At 46.0% G+C, this 26,223-nt stretch overlaps 1 protein-coding gene across 1 annotated transcript in view; it reads right to left on the bottom strand.

Moving 5' to 3' along the window:
- Window positions 1-26,223, bottom strand: part of ZBED1 (zinc finger BED-type containing 1) — a 195,816-nt gene that overhangs the window by 33,702 nt on the left and 135,891 nt on the right. Inside the window, exons 4-5 of the mRNA XM_077146248.1 lie at window positions 17,819-17,920; window positions 12,581-12,788 (exon numbers count right to left, since the gene is read on the bottom strand). Coding sequence (XP_077002363.1) covers window positions 12,581-12,788; window positions 17,819-17,920 — 310 coding nt within the window. The remainder of the gene's footprint in view (window positions 1-12,580; window positions 12,789-17,818; window positions 17,921-26,223) is intronic.

The raw sequence follows: 26,223 nt of genomic DNA, 5'->3' as shown, positions 1-26,223 counted from the left end.
CCTTCTACCTCCTAGTCTTTCTTGTATTTGACTAATTGAATATTTATTAATATTTCATTTTATCTCCTTTTTTTTTTTTTAGCCCTACCTCTTTCTTTAATTTTTTTTAGGGATTGTGCCAAAGATTAAAATAGGGATCTTTATCTTATAACAGTTCACCTGCAAATAATATTATGCTACTTCAGGTATAATTTAATGACCTGAAACCAACATACTCTTATTTACCTCTTACCAGTATTTTTTAGCAGAACTCAAGGCATCCTTCTTTGGGCATCTAATCCTCCACATACCCTGCCCTACAAATGCCAGCCATTCCTAGTGTCCTGGAACCCCAGATCATCTTCGCTGCCCAGTGAGTGTCCTGCTGTCTTTGGTCTCTATGGAAGGTGCTAAGTACCTCGAGGTGGAAACCTGCCATGAATCTGGAGGTTGCCAGGTTGTTTCTCTCCTCTCAGGGATTCCCACTCAATGGTGCTATTGTCCAACACTGAAGAAAAGCCACTTCTTATCACCTACTAGTTCTACATTGTTTATGGTTGGTGGGTAAGTCCAGTACCTGTTTCTTTGTTATGCCCTGAGCTGGAAATCAACCTAATGCTTTCTGATGAGAGCCTCTAAAATCTGAGGCTGCAAAACCTCCACACCATGTCTGTAAACAGCATCTACTTTCATCTTGAAGCTCAAACGTGACTAGTGAAATTAAGAAACGGATCTTTGGATGTTGGAAGGCATTTTTGCATTTTAAAAATTCTTTTATAAATGGGCGAGGACATCTGTTTGCCAAGCAGGTCTTCCAAATCTCGATCCACCTTTTTACCAAGGGATCTCTCAGATTGAGAATATCTGTTTTTGACACACCGTAGTGGCAATTTTCTATGATTTGACCTAATAGCAATGAGCTTAAAGCTTCTGAGTTTGGACTCTTTAATGAGGAAGATTACTTATTAGTCTTGCAGAGGTGAACAAAGAAAATTCTAAGAAAGATAGTAATGAAGGGTACCACGAATTTGTTTGTAATTTAGTGGAAAAATTAATTGACTCCTCTGTCCATCTCAGCACAATCACAGAGGCAGCCAGAAAACCGATATTCATCTGATATCAAAAAGCATCCAAAATCAAGTCCCAAAATTCAAATAAAGACTTTTCCTTCATTAAGGGACATTGCACAGAGCCTTTTATTTTTCTCATCCTAAAGGTGCCATTTTATTGTCTGGAAAAATAGACATAATTTTAACAATGTATAGCTTTCCTTCCTCCCAACACAATGGAACATTTTTTTTTAAACAAAGCGGTCCATTTCCTGTTGACTGGGTTCCACGGATTACATACAATCTTTAACAGATTCAGCTCACTTTCCCTTTGGAATTTCTTTTTCTAAGGGGATGTTCAGATGCAATGTAGCCAAGGTACTAAGTTCTCTCATGGGTTACAACCCGCTTGTATTTGGGATCATGCTACAATGTTGCAGATATTGTGATTTATGCCTTTACAAGAACGCTAATTTTCTATGCCAGCAAATTAATCTGGGTAATTAACAGTAATTACTTGCAGAGTTTACATCAGGTGAAAGCCAAAAATCAACTGTTTCAGACCTAAAAGAGCCTGCCTTAAACCCAAGTACTTTTCAAGATTCTGTGAACATGAGGATTGCCTGGAGGGGTTTGTTAAAACCCAGAGGGCTGGTCCCACCTCCGGTGTTTCTGATTAAGAAGTTCTGGGTGGGAACTGAATATATTTGCATTTCTAACAAGCTTTTAAGTGGTGCTGATGTTTCTGGCTTGGTGGTCTCACTTAGAGAACAACCATTCCATTCTAGATTCTCACCACCTTTTGTAAAATGTTAAAAATGAAAATACTAGTACTATATCGTTCTTATTTGGTCTTCCATAGGGAAAAAAATAAACAGATAAAGAGGGGGGAGAAACACTAGCTTCGACATTTACCCTCTGCATCTGTTCACAAAAATTACTTCCCTACTGATGCCAGGATTTGTGTGATAAGACAAAGATGCTGTTTTGGGAAAAATAAGTTGTGGCGTGATGAAGCAGGTTCTGAAATTGATTGTGGGGATGGCTGCCCAACCCTGTCGATAGACTAAAATCCACTGAACTGCACATGTATGCATTCTCCCTTTCACATTTCTACAGTTGAATGCATTTATCTTCAAACATAATGCACCTTAAAGGAAGAAAAATGGAAAATGTTGGTGAAAGGAACACCCTCCGTGCACACACACACACGTTCACTTTGTATGGCATTATTTTCCACATGTTCCTGTATATATGGCATGGAAGATCATCCCCATGTTGGATTCAGTGACCACGAGTGGATCCTACACTCTCTGTTCCATGTTCAGATTTACGTGGCTATAGGAAACACCCCCATTGCCCAGCCAAGAGGCTGCTTTGCAGGCGACTTCTACGCAGGGAGCTGAAATGCAGGAAGAGAAGCCCATTTCTTTTTCTACGTTAGCATTTGGGGCTAAAATAGAAGCTCTGAAGCGTAAAAGTCATTTTCCTCTTCCTTTTCCCTGCTCGTCTTGCCACACATGGAAACCACGTGTGCTTGCCAATGGATGCCACAAGTTTTAGGCAGTAAGAAACAAAGGGGGCAAACCGAGGAATGCCTGTGCATGCAATAAGACCAGCTCTTTACCAAGATTTTGTTGGAGGGAGGTGAATAGAATACACCTGTATAGGTGTCCTGAGGAAGAGAGAAACACGTGAGACGTGGAAACAGCTCTCCTCTCAGTTGATGGGGAAAACACGTGTCTACTTAATTTCACACAATCCAAATTATCCATTCATCACATGGTCTTCTGTCTGTCCAGAAACCCATTCTCGGACAATACCGAGATGTTGACTTAGAAATGTTTCATCCTACAAGGGAGGGGTAGGATACTGCTGAGGTCAAACTGTCGGCTGAGATGGCCTTCCATGGTGGGTGTTTGATGGGAAGGCAATCCCCCTGGGCCGTGCTCCATGCAGCAGTTCCCCAATATCGGATGGCATTCAAGGGCAATATTGTATGGGGACTGCACCAGCCACCGCTCACCCATGACAGACCATTCTTCTAGAGTGTGAGAACGGCTGAATACCTGTGCCTGTGGGGTCATTTAAAACATGCGGCTTCAATGCATCTCTGTCCAACACCCTTCACTGCAACCAGGAAATGTGCCACCTGTAATCTCCTAAACTCATTCTTGCTTTTAAGCAATTACTCTGGTAATAGCACACATTACAGAGCAATTTTTGCCGTAGTTTTAGCACAATTTAAAAATATGCCGCATTGACATGACGTATTCAGGATGGAACGGATGCTGGCACATTTTTGCGCCCTCCTATTTGAAGAATATTGCGTTTCAGTGGGTAATGAATGCACAACCCTATAGGCAAAAATCATGAGTAGAGACAAGATGCTTAAGCTTCCTGAAAAACAGATGTCAGTAGCAAGGATGGATGCTAAAATCAAGAGTGAGCACGTGTGACGCGTTTGTGCAGTGAAGGAGTAATGGCTATGCAGCAGCGGATCCCCAGCCATTCCGTCTTGCCTCGTCGACTGCTATCTCCGGGCAAAGCTCTGTCTTTCGCTGTGAGGTACACTCATGATAATCAGCCACGGGTGAGGGCTCACCCATTCCCATGAGCACTTTCCTAACAGATTTCTTCCAACCCATGTTGGACCACAGGACCTCTCCAGGAGACTTCTCTACCCTGCAATGATAGTCTCTATTGACTCAGGACTAACAGGGGTGGGCAATGGTGGAGAAAACCTCACTCACCATCCTGAGATCATTGTGCACTCCAGTAGAGCTCTGCTGGGGATGCTCACTCTAGAGGAAGGAGGAAGCCTACTGCTTCTTTTGGGGGTTTCATGGCTCCACTGGGGATACCATGGCCCTCTGGGGCTTCCAGATTTCCACGGGGGGGGGGGGGATACCACTGCTTGTTTGGAGGTCCCACCACTCCTCTGGGTTTCACAAGATCTCTAGGAGCTTCCTGACTCCTTTGTGAATCCATGACTCCTCTGGAGTCCCACAGCTCTTTCAGGTTCTCACAGCTCCTCTGGAGTCCCTCAGAGTGTAGGGTCCTACACTCCTTCAGGGGTTTCACAGCTCCTTCAGGTTCTCACAACTCCTTCAGGGTCTCATAGCTTCTCTGGGGTCCCACAGCTGCTTCAAGGTTCTTCCAGCTCCTCTGGGGCCCCACAGCTCCTTCAGGTTCTCACAGCTCTTTTGGAGTCCCTCAGCTCCTTTAGTTTCTCACAATTCCTGAGGGTCCACAGCCCCTTAAAGGGTTTCATAGCTCCTTCAGGTTCTCATAGCTCCTTTGGGGTTCTGACAGCTCCTTGGGGTCCCACAGCTCCTTAGGTTCTCACAGCAACTCTGGGTATCACACAGCTCCTTCAGGTTCTCTTTTGGGGGTCCCACAGCTTTTACTGGATGCCACCACCCTATCTCTTGTGGACAAACTTCACTGAAGAAATAGAGAATGGACTTCACTTGAGGAGTACATAGATTTATTAAGGGAAAGTGTACGTGAAAAGAGGGTTTGCTGTCAGCAAGCAGGGTTTACAAAAGAACTGGAAGATGACACCTGCTGAACAATGAGCAAGTGGTTCATTGGTTGCAGACCAATCAAGCATGTGTGAAAAGCAGTGTTATAAGTAGCTATCATTAGCATTAATTTTATTTTATTGAACTAGTGGAGGAAAAGGAAGGAGAAGGAAGAGGAAGGAAGGAAGCTAGGCTTTGTCTTCTGGAAAATTCTCCATGTGTGTATTAGGGTTCTCCAGAGAAACAGAACCAAAAGGATGTAATAGATGGATAGATAGGTTTGGATATATAGAGATAGACTGATTGAGAGATGACAGGTAGAGGTAGATAAAAAGATTAGCTACAGATAGAAGATACATAAGATACAGATGAGATAGATAGAGACAAATGACATATAGATTGATAGATGGCAGATAATAGGTAGGTAGATAATATATAGAGACAGATAGAACAGATAATATATATAGACAGACAGGTAGATAAGTAGATAGATGGTAGATATAGGTAGTTAAGGTAAATGACAGAAAGATAAAGAACAGATGGAAACATATTGATGAGATAGATGTGGATGGATGATAAAAGATGTAGATAGATAGAAATAGATGATAGATACATACTCAGATAGAAAGATAGATGGACAGATACTCAGAGATTTGAAGGAGTTGGCTCACATGACTTTGGGAACTGGCAAGTCTGACATCTACAGTACAAGGCCAACAAGCTGGAAACCCATGAGGGAAGAGGTGGTGCAGTCTCAAAGCAAAATTCCTTCTTCAGGGACCCTCAGGTTTTGCTCATAAGGGCTCCAGCTGACGGGCTGAGGCCCACCCACACAACAGAAGGAGATCTCCTCCATTTACAGTCAAATGATCGTAGACCCTAGATGAAAACACGTCGATGAATGCTTGATGAAATAACTGGGGACTATGACCAAGTCCGGTCAAACACCCAAGACTTACCACCACAATGTGGTATTTCCCTACCAGAGACACCTTCGTTGAGATGACCCTTTTCCCCCCAACAGCCCATAACCCATCCCCATGCTATAGGCATCTTTGAGAGATGTGTGGGGATCTCCCAGTGTAGGACAAAGATAGCTCAGATCCATCAGGCCAGCCCCAGTCACTGCTCCCAATCTCTGAGAATCCCAAACTGGGGAATTCCAATCTGGGGAGGTGGGTGAGACATGCTGAGGTGTGAAGGGTTTTGCTGCTTTAATGATAGAAGCTACTGATCGGTAATTATACCAATATTACCAACATTTACTGAGCCCCTGGCTTTTCAGGCTCTGTGACAAGTGTCATCTAACATGCCCACCAAGCTAAGGAATGGCCATGCTCTTGCCCATATTTTACATAGGAGAGAGATGGACACAGAGGGACATTCAATATATATGTCAAATTCAGCCAACTCCAAGATGGCGTACCTCTGAAACAAGCCAGGGCAGCCTGACTTCCAGGCCAGTTCCTATTGTTGAAACAGTCCTGATATTTTGTTTCCAGCAGTACAGACATCTAACAAGCATCTTTCTCTGGATGCCTCTGATTTAGGAATGGCATTTCTCCACTGCAGTAATTTTCCTCATTAAAAGGATGACCACTTGTGGCATTTTCCAAGGCCCTCGGTGAGCTTCCTTGGGCTGCTGTAAAAAATTTCAGCAAATTTATTCTCTGACAGGTCTGGAAGCCAGGTACCCAAAATGGGCCTCCCTCAGCTAAACTCAAGGCAGAGGCAGGGATGGTTGCTTCTGGAAGTTCCAGGGAGAATCCATTTCCTGGACATTTAGAGGACACCTGTATCCCTTGGCTTCTGCGCCCTACCACTAACTTCAAAGCTTGCCATGGTCGTGGAGTCTTTCTTACATTGTTTCACTCTGATTTTCTCTCTTCTTGACATCCAGGAACATTTCCCCACTCATGATCCTAAACTTGATCCCCTTTGTCATGTGTTGGAGATTGGATCACATCCTCCACCAAAACCATGGTTTAGTTCCCAGCCCCTGATCTGTGGGTGTGGACCATTGCACACAGGACCTTGGAAAATGGTATCACTTCCAGCGCCCAAACTGCAGGTGGGTGGGCTTACGCCAATGTGGCTGAAGTCCTTAAAAACAAAGGAAATTGGACATAGCTGGAGAAGCCACAGGGAGCTGGAAGTCAATGGAAACCAGAAAAGAAGGGAGAAGGTGACGCCATATGCATTGCCATGTGATGGAGACGTCAAGGAAGCCCAATGAGAAGACACAGATCCCTGGAGGAGGCAAGCCTTTGAGCCTCTGAAAGGATGGACCAATAAATTCCTGTTGTTAAGTTGACCTGCTAGTGTGGTATTTGTTTTAGCAGTTGCAAAACTGAAACATCAGGTCAAGTCACAAGTTCCAAGGATGAGGACATGACCCTCTGTGGATCTGAGTACAGTGGTGGGTTCTGAGAGTCCGTTCACGGGTGCTGTCTGCATGCTGGCTGGCATTTCTGAGTCCATTTGTACTTTCAAGCCATCAAGAATATTCTGTGAATCACAGAATCTATCTATCCTGGAGGAAATCAGGTGTCCAAGGGCCACCAAAGTGGCTTTCCACCAGCTCTGCTGACTGCTGGCTCCAAGACCCACTCTGAGCACAAAGTTCAACTCTGCTGCTCGATATGACTGGAATAACCCGTGATCAAGTCAAAGATGGGGCTCATTTAGATACTACCTGCCCAAGCAGTCACCTCTATTCCCAAACTGTCTTAGAGCAACCAAATAACAGCTGATCCCACCTCTGGACAAGTCTTTGGCCTGGCTTCAAGTTTAGCAAAACCTTTTCCAGAAGAAATGTGTTTTCTTGTTTTGAATGTTGTAGGCCACCTGGATCTCCTGAAGCTAAGCTGATACACAAACACGTGTGTGTTGGTTTGAAATTGTTACGTACCCCAGGAAAAAAACATGTTTTCATAATCCAATCTTGTGGGTACAGACATGTTATTTAAGGTGGAAACTTTGATTAGATTGCTCCATAGAGACGTGACATACCCGGTTGTGTGTGCGTGTGCCCTTTTGATTAGATAGAGATGGGACTCCACCCTTTCAAGGTGGGTCTTGAGCAGTTGATTGGAGTCCTTTAAAGGGGAAACATTTTGGAGGAAATGTTTGAAGAATTGAAGAATGGCTGGAGAACAGTTGCTTTAGAGCCAGAAGAGATGCAGACATCTGGAGATGCTTGGGGTGCTGACAGAGAGAGAAGATGCCTAGACATTGATGTTTAGAGATGGAGAGCCCAGCAGACGTCACCATGTGCCTTCTCATGAGAAGCTAAGCAAGTCAGAACCAAGCATTGCGCCCTGGAGGAGCTGAGTGAAGGCCCACAGATGCTTAGAGAGGAAACCACTGGCATCAGAAGCTGGAAGGAATGGAACCAGGTAAAAGGACCAGCTGATGAGACCAGCCATGTGTCTCCCCATGTGGCAGGCATTAACCTTCCTTGAGTCAAGGCATCTTTCTCTGGATGCCTTAGTTTGGACATTTTTATGGCCTTAGAGCTGTAATCTTTGTAATTCAATACATTCTCTTTTTAAAAGTTATTCCATTTCTGGTATGTTGCAATATAGTAGCATTTACAGACTAAAACAATGTGGTATTTCTTTTATTCTCTGTTTCAGCAATATAGTAGCATTTACAGACTAAAACAATGTGGTATTTCTTTTATTCTGTTTCAGGAGCAGCCATATCGACTACAGGCATCTTCAGACTTGGAATTCGTCGAGCATTAATCAGAGGCATGTATGTGTGTGTGTATAAGAAAAGGGAGCAGATGTTCATAAAGTGCCTACTGCATTGGATAATTCATATATATGTATATATTTTATATATATATATATCGCCGAAGTACTTACTGTGTGTTTGTTTGGAAGATGCTGGAATGCAATGTACCAGAACTGGAATGGCTTTTAAAAAGGGGAATTAATGTTACAAGTTTAAAGTTCTAAGCCTATAAAAATGTCCAAACTAAGTCATCCAAGGAAAGGTACCTTCACTCAAGGAAGGCCAATGGGTCTAGAACCCCTCTGTCAGCTGGGGAGTCACGTGGCTGGCATCTGCTGGTCCTTTGCTCCTGGGTTCTGTTGCTTTCAGCCTCTGTTCCTGTGGGTTCCTCACTTTGCTTCTCCAGGGCTGGCTTTCCTCTCTTGGCTTCCCTTGGCTCCCTCCAGGGTCTGGCTTGCTTCACATCTCATGGGAACGTCTGCTGGGCTCCAAGCATCTCCAAACATCTGTGTCTCTGTGTCAGCTCTGCTCTGAAGTTTCTGCCAGCTCCGCCATTTCTGACTCCCTCCAATATGTTTCCTCTTTTGAAGGATTCCAGAAAACTAATCAAGACCCACGTGGAATGGATGGAGTCACATCTCCAACTAATCAAAGGTCACGCCCACAATTGGGTGTGCCATGGCTCCAGGGAGATAATCTACACAAAAATTTTCACATTACATTACTGAACTGGGATTAAAACAAACCGTTGCCCCCACAAGATTGGATCAGGATTAAAACATGGCTTTTCTGAGGTACATGATACTTTCAAACTGGCACATAGCGTATTAAACTTGAGTTTGATGCAATAACAAAGGTCCAGAAGGTTTGAGAGCTCAGTCAAGACTATAGAGGGCACAAAGAAATTGAATAACGGTGGTGGCTGCAGTTTGGAAATAATGGAATATGTCAGCACTGCAGATGCTTTTCTTTGTTCTTTAGGTTTTTATAGGATATGGCGTCGTCACTGGTTTGTGCTCTCCCTTCCCATTTAGTTCAGATGAAGATATATTCATCTTTTTTTTTTTAAGATATATTTAAATACTACATAGGAAAGAGTTTTGTAACCTGAATGTCACAGTGTACGAAGAGGGTTGGATTTCCACTGGGGGGATATTCCGGATTTTACCCATGGAGTCTCAAGGCTTCTTCTGAGGTTGCTTTGCTAGGTGTTGTCAGAAAGTGAGCGGGGAAAATGTCGTGTCTCCGTGGATGGTTCCTGGTAGGGATGCTGGCTTAGGTGACGTCTGCCAGAAAATTGCCCCTGGGTCTCAATTCCTTGGTCTCCCATGCAGCGGGCACTGCCGACTGGGCCAAAACCACCCACAACCCTTCTGCCCCCAGGACCCAGATATACTGCAGGTATCTGCCTTCTCCCAGGGAGCCTGAACTTTGAGAAGGGGTGGGGTAGGCCAGTGAGTCCAGCTGGGTTATACTAGCCAGGGAGTGTTTCTCCATGGGACATGAGTTCCAGGACAGGGGTTGCAAGGTCTGAGGAGGTCTGGGCTCATGAGAGGGGATTCAGGAAGATACGGAGCCACTTCTTTTGGGTGTCATGGCATAGGGGGGTGACACTCGGAGTTTCCTGTCACTAGGTCAGCAAAGGAAGCACTCGTCCCAGGCAGCATGACACAATGAGGACACACTTATGTACACACAGGTGTGAGCACACAACTCATGCATGAGGGAACACACACCCACACATGTGCCCGTGAACACAGTACAAACAGTCTCATGTGTGCAAGTACAGATCATGGCCCTGTGCTGAAGGGTCCAGGGGAAGTCACAGGGGGCAGCCCTCCTACCCTAGTGTGCAAGAAGATCCCACCCCTCCTATGAGAGGTCCATGAAGACCCCACCCCTCCTATGAGAGGTCCAGGAAGACCCCACCCCTCCTATGAGAGGTCCAGGAAGATCCCACCCCTCCTATGAGAGGTCCAGGAAGACCCCACCCCTCCTATGAGAGGCCCAGGAAGTCCCCATCCCTCCAGTGAGAGGCCCATGAAGACCCCACCCCTCCTATGAGAGGCCCAGGAAGACCCCACCTCTCCTATGAGAAGTTCATGAAGACCCCACCCCTCCTATGAAAGGCCAAGGAAGACTCCACCCTTCCTGAGAGGTCCAGGAAGACCCCACCCCTCCTATGAGAGGTCCAGGAAGACCCCACCCGTCTTATGAGAAGTCCATGAAGACCCCACCCCTCCTATGAGAGGTCCAGGAAGATCCCACCCCTCCTATGAGAGGTCCAGGAAGACCCCACCCGTCTTATGAGAAGTCCATGAAGACCCCACCCCTCCTATGAGAGGTCCATGAAGACCCCACCCCTCCTATGAGAGGTCCATGAAGACCCCACCCTTCCTATGAGAGGCCCAGGAAGTCCCCATCCCTCCAGTGAGAGGCCCATGAAGACCCCACCCCTCCTATGAGAGGTCCATGAAGACCCCACCCCTCCATGAGAGGTCCATTAAAACCCCACCCCTCCTATGAGAGGCCCAGGAAGTCCCCATCCCTCCAGTGAGAGGTCCAGGAAGACCCCACCCCTCCATGAGAGGCCAAGGAAGACCCCACCCTTCCTTAGAGGTCCAGGAAGACCCCAAAAGGTCCCAAAAGAAAGACCCCAAAAGGTCCCAAAAGTCCTCCCTCCCATTTCTCTGAGTGACAACCTTAGTTCCTCCTCCCACATCCCCTGCCATTTTAACCCTAGTTGGGATTTTCCTGCCCAAAGTCTCTGACTGCACAGCCCTAAGCTGAGCATTTTATGCTGACCCAGGATCCATTAGCCATGGGATCCAACTTTCCCATTTCCAGTCCTTTGGGAAGCCCTCCTGCCCTGCTGTCCTTCCATTTTCAGGACACTTTCAGTGTGCCGGAATCCCAAAATGTAAAAGGGCTCCCACAGCCTCTGCAGCACATCCAGTCCCCTTTTAGGTCTGAGGGTGCCCTGCTGTCAACCCAAGTCAAGGCTCTCCCTAGGCATGGCTTGCAGAGCAGTTTTCACACACACAGCAAAGCATGAACCAGGCATGGCTTTGCAGAGCAGCTTTCACACACACAGCAAAGCATGAACCAGGCATGGCTTGCAGAGCAGTTTTCACACACACAGCAAAGCATGAACCAGGCATGGCTTGCAGAGCAGCTTTCACACACACAGCAAAGCATGAACCAGGCATGGCTTGCAGAGCAGTTTTCACACACACAGCAAAGCATGAACCAGGCATGGCTTTGCAGAGCAGTTTTCACACACACAGCAAAGCATGAACCAGGCATGGCTTGCAGAGCAGTTTTCACACACACAGCAAAGCATGAACCAGGCATGGCTTTGCAGAGCAGCTTTCACCCACAGCAAAACATAAACCAGTGTCGTATTTGCACAGAACACCTTTTCCCTTTTAATACGGGCTGGAGGAAACCCAAATAAAAGACCAATGATGAAAAGTTTCATGCTTTGTATGTTTTTCCAGACTCAGGGGACACATGTTATATGACTTTACTAGAGTAAGTCCGCGATGAGGGTTGGAGAAGAAAGGTTTACATATTTGGTTGTTCCTCTCTGTGTGTCTGACGTCTGCCTTTCCTAACTGGTGAGTGTTGAGTTGTGCTTCCCACAAAGGACCCCCATCTCATGGGTGTGAGCCCATTTGCCCGTAGGTCCTTTGAAGATGTAATTGTAAGTCAAGGGGCAGATTTATTTTCGAATGGGATCTTCAAAGATCCTTAGATGGGGCCAAATGGAATTAGGATGGCCTTCGTCTATGTGACTGGAACAGAAGCAGAAGGTATTCAGACAGACACTCAGAGAATGACTCAGGAGGAGACCAAGAACAGAGAGCACAATGCGACGGGAGCAGATCCAAGCCAGGGTCCCCCACGGAGGGTGGCAAGCCAGCCCCAGGACGCTGCAGATGCCAGAAGAAAAGATGCACCTTGTCAACACTTAAATGTTGGACGTCTGGTTTCCAAAACCAAAAAAGAATCAACTCCTGTTGTTTAAACCAAGTTTGTGGAGTTTGTCATGGCTGCATTGGCCAACAAAGACCCCAGGTGTCTGAAAGAATGAAGTAATAGCATAACCCACAGTGGAGAAACCCATGGACGCAAAGACCATGGCTGACGAGGTTGAGCCTTTGGGTGGTGCCTGAGCTCTACATCCAGCCCAGGGGGAGGCTCAGCAAACATGGCATGGAAAGGGCAACGTCCTGCCTTTCTGGACCTCTGTGTCTGCCCCATCTCAGGAGGGCACCTTACCTGCCCTGCAGGTCTTCCATGTCCAGTTCGCCGACATAGTGGGTGGCTGAGGAAACAGTGACCACTCTCGCGCCATGGTTGGGGGATCCCGACTGCTTCAGCAGGTCCAGGAGGAGGTTGGTCAGCAAGAAGTGTCCTAGGTAGTTCAAGCCAAAGTGCTCTTCGAAGCCGTCCTGGGTTTTCCTCTGGGGGACCATCATGACCCCAGCTGGAAAGGGAATTCCAGGGAGAGTTAGATGGGCTGCGAGAGCGGAGAGCGGTCCAGGAACAGGTGAGTTCCAGGGGTGTAGATACAGCCCTGGGAGGGAGGTGGGATGGGGTACGGTTTTAGCTGCCCTTTTGTCTCCAGAGTGAAGCTAGGAGATCTCTGGGGTCCTTTCCCTGCTTTGAACTCTGCCATCCTGGACTCTGAGCTTGTGAAATCACAGCCTCAGGATAAAATGTCAGTGTACCCTAGAAAATGGGAAAAGTTCTAAGTCACCAAGACGTGTTCCATGGAAAGTAGGTTCTCCAGGACAGGGAGAGCTGTCGGCTGGAATGAAAGGACATGTTGGCCAGGTGAGTCAGGGAATCACGTCTCTGAGAAGTTGGCAAGTTGCTGTCCAGGGATCGCACAGGATGTGGTAGAGAGAGAGATGGATGTGGTCCCGAAATCCCCGTGGCCATGACACTCACTCATCCACAGATATAAACGCCTTCCTCAGAGCCACTCTGATAAATGTGGTCTAAGGGTTGGCACGACCCATCCACAGTGGACATCATTCCACAGATATTTTCATTATAAACAACTCTGGGCTTCATGCATTCTACCTCCCTTTTCAGAACCCAAAGTCTGGCTCAGTGTCCCCTTCTCAACCCTTCCACTGGAATCTGACCTCAGAGATCATCCCCAGATAGAGGCCTGGCCTCCACTGCCCTCAGGGCAGAGCGGCTTGTTCAGACACACTTGTGAGTGGTTACCTGCCTGCATGTGTACATGCATTTGCTATTTTGCGTGTAAGAGCTTATGCACAAGTTTGCATAGCATATGTGTGTATATGTATATATGTGCCGCGGTGATTGTGATTGTATGCATGAGTGCATTTGTCTGTATATTTGTACGCACACACATATCTGTATGAATATGCATAAGTATGCATGCTTATGCATTTAAATGTGTATGTGCATATGTATCTGTGCATGCTTTTATACACGCATTAAGTGTATGCATGTGTGTTTTATTTGGATTTGCATGTTTGTGTATGTGTTTGTAGCTTGCACAGCCCTGAGAGAGAACGTTGGCTGTGGCAGGTGGTAAATAACATTCAAAAGATAAACCTCAATGATGATTTATAGTCTTTCTATAGACAATCATTGGTCAAGGAACAGTGACCCATAAATCACAGGGATCCGGAGGCAGGAACAGGAAAGGAGGTCAACAAGCTCTAGGACGGAAATTGTTGACAATGACTGAGCCTGTTTTATATGGGAAATGTCACCTCCAAACATAAGAAGACAGGTCTGCAAGCTGTTCATCAAGAAACAGATACTGCATTGGTGTTAGGGTTTGCTCAATTGAACAGGAGTTTTCTGTGTAAAGAAAACCCCATCTTGGGCTTTCACCTGCAGAAATGTGCTCTGACAGCTCAGGGATATTCACAGTGTCGTGCATTGACTTGCTAAGTAAATAATCATCCTCATTTTAAATAACTAATAATTATTAATAATTATAATGAATATTATTATAAATATTATAATTATAGTATATATTATAATGATGCATATTATTAATTATCCACCCTGTTTCCCTTATAATGTGCCTAGATTTGGGGTATACCTGGCCAGGCAGGTTTCACTGCTTTAACATTGATTTTTGCTGGTAGGAAAAAGAACTTTTACTGTGTGTTTTAGGAAATCCATTCACAGCAATTACGGGAAGAAGCCGTTCCAAGGATACAACATCAATCCTGTGCAGTTATTAAAAATCTATCAATTTTTAGGACTGGAGATGGGAAACAAGATAAACGTAATTTTGACACGAATAAGCGATAAATACTGAGCCAGGTTTCCAGGAGGTGGCCCATGGAATTTCCTTGGGTTTGATAAATCATTTGCTTCATTCGTGAGCTTTTGCTGACAGCCAGCAACAGGCCGTCTGTGTCTGCTTTCATCTTGCTAACACATGCAATAATATTTTATCCCTGAAATGCTTCACATTGTTAAAATCTCAACAGTCTCTTTAATCATAAAAAAAAAAAAAAGGAAAGCAAACATCTCATCCTTCATGGACCTTGGGTGTCACTGTTGAGGAGAAAGTTGATGGGGGTTGTGGTAATAGCTGGGGATGGGGTCCTCAAAAATGGTGTGGGAATCTCTGCAGACCCCTTGCTGACCTTTCGGGCACTGGCAATAGGCATTGCTATGTCCCTCCCTGCAATGTCCTGGAGTCAGGGAACTGACCCACGTTTGTGGAGTCCAGCAACCCTTAACGGGTCTTGACTTCAGAACCACCGTTTGCACATGGCAAGGATGTATCGTGGTCCACAATCCAAGGAGTGTGATAAATGGGACCTTGATTTCCTTCCTCTAAGCCAAGGTAGATTGGAACAGAGCGTCCAGCACGCTGGGCTGGTCATGAATCAAGTCCCGCCTTGCCTGGTCCAGGCGAGTTTTCCCCTACAGACTTCCACCTCCCAAAAGGTGCTTCTCAGTCCCGTGGCTTTTCAGCATACACATGTGGGACAGGCATAGAATAAACATTCGCAGTCTGGAAGGGAGAAATTGCAAGGAAAACAGAGGTCACGGGTTCCAAACGAGCCCCAAACGGAGCATCTAATTCAATGAGAGCTCAGGGTCTCAGAGTCTTCTGTGACTTGATTCTTTTCGTTTGTTTGTTTGTTTTAGAATTTAACATTTGATTATTAGTTTTAAGGTCAAGATGTATAATAATTTATACTCTAGAATTTTTTGACAACTGCTTGTGGACGATCATAGAAATCATTTTTTTCATGAAAAAAACCTTCAAACCTAGGTTTTTACAGCATACAGAAAGTATAGTGTTTGTGTTAACATTAAGTTCTATATTTGTATATTACACGCTTGCAAATTGTTTAACATTTCTGAATTGTGAAACGTAACATATATACAAAGAAAAGCAATAAATTTCGAAGTAGATTGTAACAAGTTGTTACAGAACAGATTCCAGAGTTTGGTATGGGTTACAATTCCACAATTAAAAAATTTTTTTTCTAGCTGCTCTAAGATACCGGAGATTAAGAAATATCAATTTAATGATTCAGCAATCCTATTCATTTAAGTCCTATCTTCTCTGTATAACTCCACCATCACCTTTGATCTTTCCATCCCTTTCTTTAGGGTTTTTTGGGCTATGGTAGTTCTAACTTTTTCATGTTGGAAGGGTCTGTCACTAATATAGGGTAGGGAGATGGAACTAGCTGATGTTCTGGAGAGGCTGGGCCCTCTAGGTTTCAGGACTTATCTGGACCAGGGACCCATCTGGAGGTTGTAGGTTTCTGAAAAGTCACTCTAGTGCATGAAACCCTTGTGGAATCTTATATATTGCCCTAGGTGTTCTTTAGGATTGGCTGGAATGGTCCTGGTTGGGGGTTGGCAGGTTATGATAGGTAGCAAGGTCTACCTGAAGCTTGTGTAAGAGCAACCTCCAGAGTAGCTTCTCGACTCTATTTGAACTCTCTCTGCCACTGAGACCTTATTAATTACACTTCTTTTCCCCCTTTTGGTCAGGATGAAATTGTTGATCCCACGGTGCCAGGTCTGGACTCATCCCTGGGAGTCCTCTCCCGCGTCGCCAGGGAGACTTTCACCCCTGGATGCCTTGTCCCACCTAAAGGGGAGGGGAAGGCTTTTCCTTGCAGAATTGGGCTTCAAAACAGAGAGAGAGAGAGAATGTAGCTTGACCCTTTGTCCTCCATGCCCTAGGGAGAGGCTGCCCCACCCTTTCACATAATGCCCACATCGTCCCCAAATATTGGGGCCTGGGGCACATGCTCTCCAAGCCCAGGAGTGGCAGCCAAATACTCCCCAAACATCTAGGCAGCCCTCCCAGGGCCGGGATGGACCTGTCCTTCCTGCACACACAGGTGACCCACTCAATTGGCTCAAGAGAGATTTTCAGTCCAGACCTCGGCTTCCACGTCCTGCCCCTGAAGTCATTCTCTTCCTTCACTTCATCCCTTCTGTGTCCCTTTCAGCCCGACACACGTGAGGGGATCCGGGTTTATTCAACCCTCTCCAGCAAGAGGTGGGTCTGTTAAACCTGCACGTGCAACCCTGTTCTCCAGGGACCCGCTTCCCAGAAGGTCGAGGAGGTTCCTGATGGAGCAGCGTTTAAGCCTCGACCTGGAGTACACGATCCGAGAGGCTGAGAATTTTAGAAATCATTCATTGCCGGTTTCTTTGTGCTTAACAGTTCCGTGCTCCAGGTATCCCTTTTCTCACTCATTTGAGCTTGCAAAGTACAAGCAGAAGCCAGGTCTAGCACTTTGCACATTCAGCTCTAAAAATCGCCTCAGCTAAATCTCCAAGCTCATCACTCAGAAGTCCTGCCTTTCACCCAAAACCAGAGCTCCATTTTGCCCTGTTCTCCACCCCTTGTAACAAGGATGACTTTCTTCTCCCACATGCCAAGACCACATTCGTTGTTTCCCTCTACGTCTTCAATGAAATGGAGCGTAGGTATCTCTAGCAACAATCCCTTCAAAGCAAACTAGACCTTCTGTATCAACTGCTCACAGTTCTTCCTGCCTCTCCCCCTGTTACCCAGTTCCAAAGCCTTGTGCATATTTTTAGGTATTTGTAAATGGCAGCACTGCCACCTTCTCGTGCCAAAAACTGCCCTCGTTTCCCAGGTGCTATGGGAAGTACCCTACAAGGGGTTGCTTGAGCAGCAGGAATTTACTGGCTCATGGTTTAGAGGCTGGAAAGTTGATCTTCTGCTGGGTTCAGCTGTGTTCTATCACCTGGCAATTCTTGGGTTGCTGGGCTTTTCCCATCACGTGGCAATGCCCTCTCTTTTTTTCCTCTAGGTGCAACTGACTGCCAGGTGCCAACTCCTCCTCATCTCTTCTACTTAAGAGGGCCGAGTATCCTGGATGAAGACTTACCCTCCTTTAGCCTGCCCCACCTTCACTAAAATCACTGCTTCCCCAAAGACTTCTGTCATGTGACGTTCACTCAGAAGCAACCCTTGACTTTTGTGGCCATTTCACAGGCACGTACCATTGTTGATCAAGACATGCAGGGAGATTTTCTTTCTTCTGAACTGCTGCACAAATTCCCGAATGGATTCCATGGATGCCAGGTCACAGTACAAGAAGTCCACTGGAGAAAGACAAGAATGCTGGATTACCTTCCAAATCAAGGGGTAACCCAAAGGAGCGGAGGTCCTTTCCCAAGGGGCTCAGTCCTCTCCTACCTAGGAAGGAGCATTAGGATATTTTTCAAAAATGAGAGAGGCGCAATGCCCAGTTGTACACATCACTCATCATTGTCATCAGAGCTTCCGCTTAGAACTCTTGGTTGCTCTACGGTTTGATACATGCTTACTACTTGAAATACACTACAGGGACTCTGGGAAAATCAAAAGGAGCTGATACATGTTTTCACTGGTTGGCCAAAGCCACTCGATACAACGTAAACTTGCTTGCTATTCATTTTGCTAATTGAGGAAGTTGCTTTCTCAGTAATGAACTTTATTTCATTCTATAATCTTCTGATTGCATGAAGCTGAATATTTTGGATTTAATTCAACAAAGACTTCAAGATCATTTTTTTAAAAAATCACATAAAACACACAATTTAAGGGGGACCCCTGATTTGCCATGCCCTTAAATAATCCCATCTTCTTGAGTGCAGGGGGGATGATCAAGTGTCCAAGGTGATGGCAGGGCTTTGGCAAGCCTCTTTGCTAGCTGATCAGATGGTTTTCCCTGCTGTCCTTTCATCTAGGAACTCTGATTATCCTCAAGGAACTGAAAGACGCCCCAGACCAACAGCCAGCAAGAAAATGAGGCACAAAGTCCTAAAACCACAGGATCTCATGGGCTTTGAAAAGGACTCAAAGCTCCAAGTCTTGGAAAACCTGGCACAGGGGACCCAGCCATGCTGTGCCCAACTTGGGATCTCCACAGCATGGGAGGTGATGAATGAAGGTGTGCCGTCCTCAGCCTCTACATTTGCAGCTACTTGTTACGCACCAAGTAGCTACTATACACTCTCACCCAGATACGAGGCTTTCTTTTTTTTTTTGCACAGGAATGATAAAAGTAAAAAAGATGAACTTTTATAGAGGCAGTAAATCATGAACAATGGCCAAGGCAGGTGGATAGAGATGTGACTCAGGAGAGATGGGGTTTTGGAGGGAGGCGCAGCTGAAAACAGAGAGAATGGATATGTGTGTGTGTTTTTATTTGTGGGAGGAAACAAAAGAAACACAAAATGAAAAACAGCCAAGCAACACGATTCTCTGCAGAGGGGCAGGTTTATTAGGGTGAGGCAGGGAAGGCATCATCCAAGAGGAGGTTGGGGTGTGGGGTGCTGATGACTGAGCAACTGGAGGTCTAGTGGTGGGTTTGGAGAAGGGAGTCAGGGAATATGCTGGGGTCCCAGCCGGGACACAGAGCTGGGAGGGGAGGGGACGTCAGCTCTGGGGTGGCCAAGGGGAAAGCAGCTTTGCACCCTGAGAGCTGCTGAGTGGCCAGAATCATGAAAAAGGAGCATTTTAAAGTAACTGCTGTTTTCTTTTGGAACGCTTACCCAACTTGCAACATTTAAGCACAGTGCATGGAGCTCTACCTCAGCCAAGGACATCTTTTATGATGTGCAAACTCCTTACTTCCAGGATTGTTTCCGAGATGCTGCTCATCATACCCACAAGCAAATGACTTCCACTCACAGCAGAGAGGGGGACTGGACACGTGGCAGACCCCAAGGGGGCTGCAGAAAGGGATCTGCCCATTAATGTGACACACCGTTCCTTTCTGAAAAATGCTCGGCTCTGCATGAAACATCGCCAGGTAACGAAGACAAATGTGACTTTTGTCTTGTTTCTCACCATTTCCCAATACAGATGCAAAAATGGACATATGTCTGCAGATATGACAAAAATATATATATATATATACACACACACATGCATATATAATGTATATCATGTTGTTTTTCTTTTGTTCTGCATAAAACATTGCCAAGCAAAGGTGAAAGCAGTCCTGTTTGCCACCGTTTCCCAATACGGCTGCACAAAGGGACATATATGTGTGTGTATGTATATATAACAAATACATAAATATATACACAGACACATATATATCATGTATAATGCTGCTTTGTTTTTGCACCAAAGACCACCAACCACCCCTTGGTCGCAGCCTCGCTGCACCGTATTGAGTCAGCATTTCTGTGCTTGTGGGATTCTCCCTCGGAGTTGCTTGCGAGCTGCCTCCTGAGAGCCTGATGACCACGGTGCCACCTCCTCCAGGCAGCTGCCATGATAGCCCAAGTAGGGGAGGCAGCTCTGCGTTTGTGTCCCACTGTCCCCAGGAGTGCATTCCCTGTGCTGCCCGTAACCATGCTTATAAACGGGTCTTCGTGTACACGAGCTCGCGAATACCTCTGCAGCAGGGACTCGTCCTGTGTGCGTTTGCTTTCTCGGGGTTGGGGTCTCTGCATGTGTGCAGAAAGGAGCAGCCAATGAGTGAAGGGAAGGTCTGTGGGAGGGGGACTCCTCTACTGGTGCTCCTGCCCCAGGAAAGGGAAAGGAAAAAAGTAGAGGAAAGTCTCAATATTGAGCAAAAATATGTTCATGGAGAAAGGGGATTTGTAGATTGGGAGCAAGATACAGATACGGTCCCAGAAGGTAATGGAAGATGTGAAGAGTTATCCTGAGAATATGCTTTCCGGAGGCGAGGAACGTATGGTTGGCTAAATGATACACTTTCCTCTCCCTAAAAAAATATGCAGGTCCTAATGCCTGGAACCTGCAAATATGTTTCCTTATACGGAAAAGGGTCTTTGTGGCTGGGATGAAGTTAAACATGGTGAGATGAGTCATCCTAGATTATCTGAGGTACCCTAAATCCAGTCACGGTGTCTTCATAAGAAGGTAAAAAGCTGTGCAAAATGGCAGCAGAGACTGGGGTGATGCAAGAGCCCCCCCCAAACTGGAGGCAGGATGGAGCCTCCCCGAGAGCTCCCCTGAGGGACCATGGGCCTGCTTACGCCCCAATTTTGGACTTTTGGCCTCAGAACGGTCAAAGCACCAATTCCTGCTGTTTTAAGCTGCTCTGTGTGTATTCCTCTGTTACAGCAGCTGCAAGAAGCTAATACAGACTAGAAAGCTTAAACCCAAAGTCCAATAAACCCTTGGTGCCAGCTGCACTCGCTCAATGCTACTTGGGCAGTGAGAACCCATGGGCTGCAGAGGGAAGGTCCTGAGAGTTTCCCACACTCCTGCCCATTCGATGCCCACTTTAGGGCGCCATGGGGGTGCCTGAATCAGTGCCACGTCTGGCTCACACATGCTCATGCATGAGACAAACCACTCTGCATCCACAGGACTAATTTCTGAGGCTGCGACTTCATTCCACTTTTCCTTATTTCCATATAAATCATGGACTATAAAAGCTTTGATGCATGAACATAACCCAATCTACAGTACAGTTTCTAAGTCGCGTCCCCAAGGACAAAGTAGAGGCATTCACAGAGTTGTGGAACAAATGCTTGGCGAACTGATGGAGTCGATTTTGAGGCTGAGATAAGCAAGTCTGGGGTGATAAAGCCGTCGCCAAGCAGACTTTATCCGGCTCGATTCTCGGGCCAGTGTCCTAGCTTGCGGGAATTGTATGACTCGTCGTTTGCTTCTTCAGAATACGCACACGGTGTTTTATCAGATGACAAGCTGGGAGTCTGCAGGGAAGATTGTTGGGGAGTGGAGGTTGTCGTCTAAAACCTGCAACGCTGAGAGTTTTCTCGGTAGTGCCGACGTTTCAGCTCTCCGAAAGAAGTGAACTGTCTCAGACACTGAGGTGTGTGACCCTGGCCAGGAAAATGTGCCTCTCGTGTGTAGAGGGAAGACAGGCACCTACGTCATTGGTTTATGTCTTTGCTAAAAGGTACAAATTTGTATGATGCACAGGCATACGGGCAGTTCCCAAGAATACCCCGGAAGTCAAATATTTCTTTGCCCTCCTTTGTTGGGGATTTGTGCATTTTTCGTTAAACTTTCTCTGATGCGATGTCTGTGGGACCTTGGAAGGGCCAGTGATGGACGTTTGGGCTCCTTGGGCACTGGGAGAGCTTTCGGCCAGACCGTTGTTTGCGTGGTCCCTTTGCTGAAGGATTGTTTCCCCGGTCCCAGCTCACCCTGCAGCTGTGAGAGCAGATCCCCCCACAGAGGAGAGCACAGCTCCCGCCCCCAAGGATGGGTGCCTGCTTTGGGCACGCATCGTCGTGGAAAGAGGCATGTTGCTGAGGATGCTTTAAATCTCCCGACACCCCTGCGGCAGCTCACGGCAGTCATGTGGGAAGGATCTACGAGTGGGAGCATTTCCAATGTGTACCTGGAAGGCAGGTTTTAGGGTCCTGTCGCCTTCCAGTTTCTTCACCGGTAAGCATGGAACTTATGTGCGTGTGTCATATGAACTCCGAGAACCAGAAGCTTTGTTTTTTCATACTGTGTCTTGAAGCAACATGCAGAGACTTTTGAGCCATCCCTCAAAAGCTGGTCTAAGGCAGATGCTTTTCTGTAAATCGTTTGTTTCCTCTCTGGGATGAGACATGTTCGGAAATTGAAAGTGTTTAGAAACTTAAAAAAAAAAATTGGCAGGGTAATTTTATGTCTTTTGAATCCACTAATAAAAAGAAAAAAAAATAGGGACGTCTGCATGCATGCATGCTTTTAAATGTATTTTTCCAGTGATTCACTTCTGTTGCATTTACAAATTATGAAGGTGATACAGAATTGGGGAAAAGGAGCTTTGTCACTGGGAGCTGGGAAATACAGCTGGTAGGAATTCTTGACCCATGAGTCATTCCTTAAAACACGCATGAGGATGTCGGAAAAGAGTAAAACTCAGACCATTGGCAATAATGTGGACCCTGGACCGAGTACTTGTGGACACACGCTCAGAAACAGAGAAACGTTTTTTAAAAAAATGTTGGAAGCAGCTCCTGCCCTGCCTGTTGTCTCCAAGTTGGAAAACAGACTCAGAACCAACCGAAAGCATGTCACCAGGAAAGGGCTGCTGGAGGAGAAGACTGCATGCCTTTCTCCCTTTCTGTCAGTAGCCTGTACTTCCCACAATTATTCACAGTGATAGGAAGGGGTTGGGGTCTCCTGAGGGGTAGAGGGCAGCATTGCCTGGGGTCTATGAGCCTGTAACACAAGCCCGCAGCTGGGGAGGATGGAGCGTCCAGTATGTCCACTGCAGGCTGGAGCTCTTCTTGGACTTTCATGGTGATTAGAGCAAACCCCAGGGTCTCAGCCTTGAGTACCCACAGGACTCAGAGAAGCATGTCCACTCAGAGGTGGGCCAGCAAACCCATGGAAAACCCAAGCAGGGGGCTGCCACCCTCCCCAGTGGCACAGGGAGAGGGGCCGAGGGAAATGGGCCACCCCCATTTCAGGGCTCTTGGGAGTGGGAGAGGGAGGCACAGGTGATGCTTTTCAGCTCGCCTGGAGCACTCTCAATTGTACCTTGGGTCTCCCTGCAGAACCAGAGAAATGGAAGTCATGGTCGCTGCTCTGAGAGCATCCAATGCACCCCAAGGAAAATGGAACAAGTCATCTGCCATGTAAATTATGGGGAAAGGTGGAGCGTATCAGCGTGGTCCCTTTGCTATAAGAGGAGAGGCAGGAGAGGGCCAGGGTGTAGCCTGAGCGAGCAGGAATGAGCCAGAGTCGCCAGTCATGGCACAAAACCAAGATGGCGGCACCTTCTGAAAGGCCAAGCCCAGGGAGTGCAGGAAAGGGAGCTTCTCAGGTTGAGTGTAAAGATAGAGCTTTTCAAAGAGGGGGTTTACAAGTGAAAAGGCTACAGTGGATCCTGAGAAGAAGGAAAAACAAATTAGGGTGTCTCTGGGCATGCACAACAGTGATCATTCAAGGCTCAAACATTCAAGGGACAGCAGGGGTCATTTTGTACGGAATAAATACATGATTGGCAGAGACGGGGAACATCTTCGTCTTCGATAGATTAACCGGCAAAATAAATAAATAAAAGGCCAGAATCTTTGAATAATAATTGAAAAAGGCTGAAAACGCACACATAGAGATGGGAAAGAGGCTATTATAAGAAAGGGCTTTTATCTCTTCAGCTCCAATTACCCATTATCTTACCCTGTTTCTAACTCCTGCTGGACTCTGTTACCAATGACATATTCCAAGTTTATTCTCGAATGTCCGTTCACATCTGAAGAGATACAGACTGTGCAACAGGACTAGATACAAAAACTCAAAAATGGACAGCACAATAATACCTAATTGTAAAGTAATCATGTTAAAACACTGAATGAAGCTGCATCTGAGCTATAGGTTTTGTTTGTTTTTGGTTTTTTTTGTTTTGTTCTTTTGTTTTTTTGGTTTTTTTTTACTATTATTATTACTTTTATTTCTTTTCTCTATATTAACATTCTATATCTTTGTCTGGTGTGTCGCTAGTTCTTCTAAACCGATGCAAATGTACTAAGAAACGATGATCATGCATCTATGTGATGATGTTAAGAATTACGGATTGCATATGTAGAATGGTATGATTTCTAAATGTTGGGTTAATTTCTTTTTTTTCTTTCTTCTGTTAATTAACAAAAAATAAAAAAATAAAAAAAAAGAAAGGGCTTTTAAAATGACAGGTTCCTCTTTATAAGTTCACTCGGAATATATTACATCTACAGTTAAAATGTAAAAATCTTAAAGAAACCCTTCTGTGAAAGATGACTGATGAGGAAAACCTACTCCAGGGATTTAGGTGTCATCTGATGAATGGACAAAGAAGAAACAGAAAAAGTGATGAAAGAAGGTATCTGGAAAGGGGTAGAGATGGCATTTTAGGACTTGCCAAAGGCTGGAAGGCATGTCTGTGGCATTTTCACGTATTTCTTTCTTAAGAAATAATTAGGCAGATCTTCTGGGTGTGTATCTGTGGAATTGTTGGGTCATAAGGTAATTCTATGTTCATGTTTTTTCTGAGGAACCGCTTTCCACAGCAGCTGTACCATCTTACACCCACGCGACTCAGCCATAAAAGAATGAAGAAGGATGCAACGCGGACGGACCTTGAGGACATAATGAAAGAAGCCACATGTGGTATGATTCTCCTTCTAGGAAATCTTGAGAATAGGTAAATTCGCAGGGACAGAGCAGACTTGCCAGGAGCTGGGCAGGGGCAGTGGGGCATGATCGCCGATGAGCGAGGGCTGTCCCTTGGGGGTGAAGCATCCTTTGGAACTAGATAGCCATGAGGTGCTCACTGAGTAAGGCTGCTGAGAGTTGAAAAAGAGAGAGAGAGAGGGAGAGAGAGGAAAAGAAGGGGAGAGAAAGAGGGAGAGAGTGAAGGCGTGGAAAAGAGAGAAAAACAGGACAGTTTTTTTTTCTGTTTATTTCGAAGTTTATTTCAAGCATCCTAAAACTCAGCTGCACTCTGCCTTCTATGCATGAGCATGAGCGGGCAAACAAAAGGAGTAAAGGACAAACGTAGAGGGGGATGAAAAGAAGTAGCCGTGGAGCAGTTTCTCCCCCAAAGCAGAGAGTAGGTTTCCCTTTGCAAGGCACGTCTTTGCCTCTGGGCTGAATTGGAGCAGATCCTCAGGGCTCAGTCCAAGGCCGGTCCCTGCATCCCTCCAGCCCTGCCACTGTCCACTCTCCAGGGCTGACGTCGGGCAGCAAGGCCAGGGAGGGGTCCCCGAAAATCGTGCTGACCTGCTGACCCATGGGTCCAGCTGATTTGGGCATCCATCCTCACTGCCCTTTTCTGAGATTATCGCCACTTGTTTCACAACTGTGGCGTGTCCTTCTCAGAGCTCGCAGTGCAACGTTCCTTGATCTTAACTATTTTTTCTCAGCCAAATCTGGGCTCACTTGGGCTTCGCCCTTACCGAGTCTTCACAACATTTGCTGCTGCAGCCCCAAGCCAAGTTTCCTGTCCCTAGTCTCCCCCTCTGCTTTCTTTTTTTGTGCCATTTCCCACTCCTTCCCTTCTCTTTGGAGAGACCCCAACCGCCAGGGCTGTAAGGCGCTGCCAGTGAAAACCCCCAAGGCTCAAATATGACAACCATCCCATATTCAAAACCAAAAACCAAAAAACATCGCAAAAGTAGAGTTCATAGACTTTGCTAGAAACCAACAAAAAAGGTCTCCATCTGTGAAGTTTTCAGATTGCAAGTTATTAAGATTTTTAGAACTTCCAAGCACATTCAGAAGATGAAATAAAAAAGAGAATGCAATTGATCTGGCACAAGATAGATAGCGGATGTCTCAAAGCACTTGAAAATGGCAGAGGAAAGAATGAATTTGGCGTGTCTACCAGCCACTTAGAAATCGATCTACCTGCTGCCATGCAAACAGGCTTTAAAAGGCAATCCCTCCTTCTCGGGGGTGCATGCAATCTGCCAGGAACGGAATGGCTTTTTAA

This window comes from Tamandua tetradactyla, chromosome X (genome assembly GCF_023851605.1).
Source record: "Tamandua tetradactyla isolate mTamTet1 chromosome X, mTamTet1.pri, whole genome shotgun sequence".
Lineage (NCBI taxonomy): Eukaryota > Metazoa > Chordata > Mammalia > Pilosa > Myrmecophagidae > Tamandua > Tamandua tetradactyla.
The sequence above is the reverse complement of the archived record's forward strand: the minus strand, read 5'-3'. Positions and strand labels throughout refer to the sequence as shown.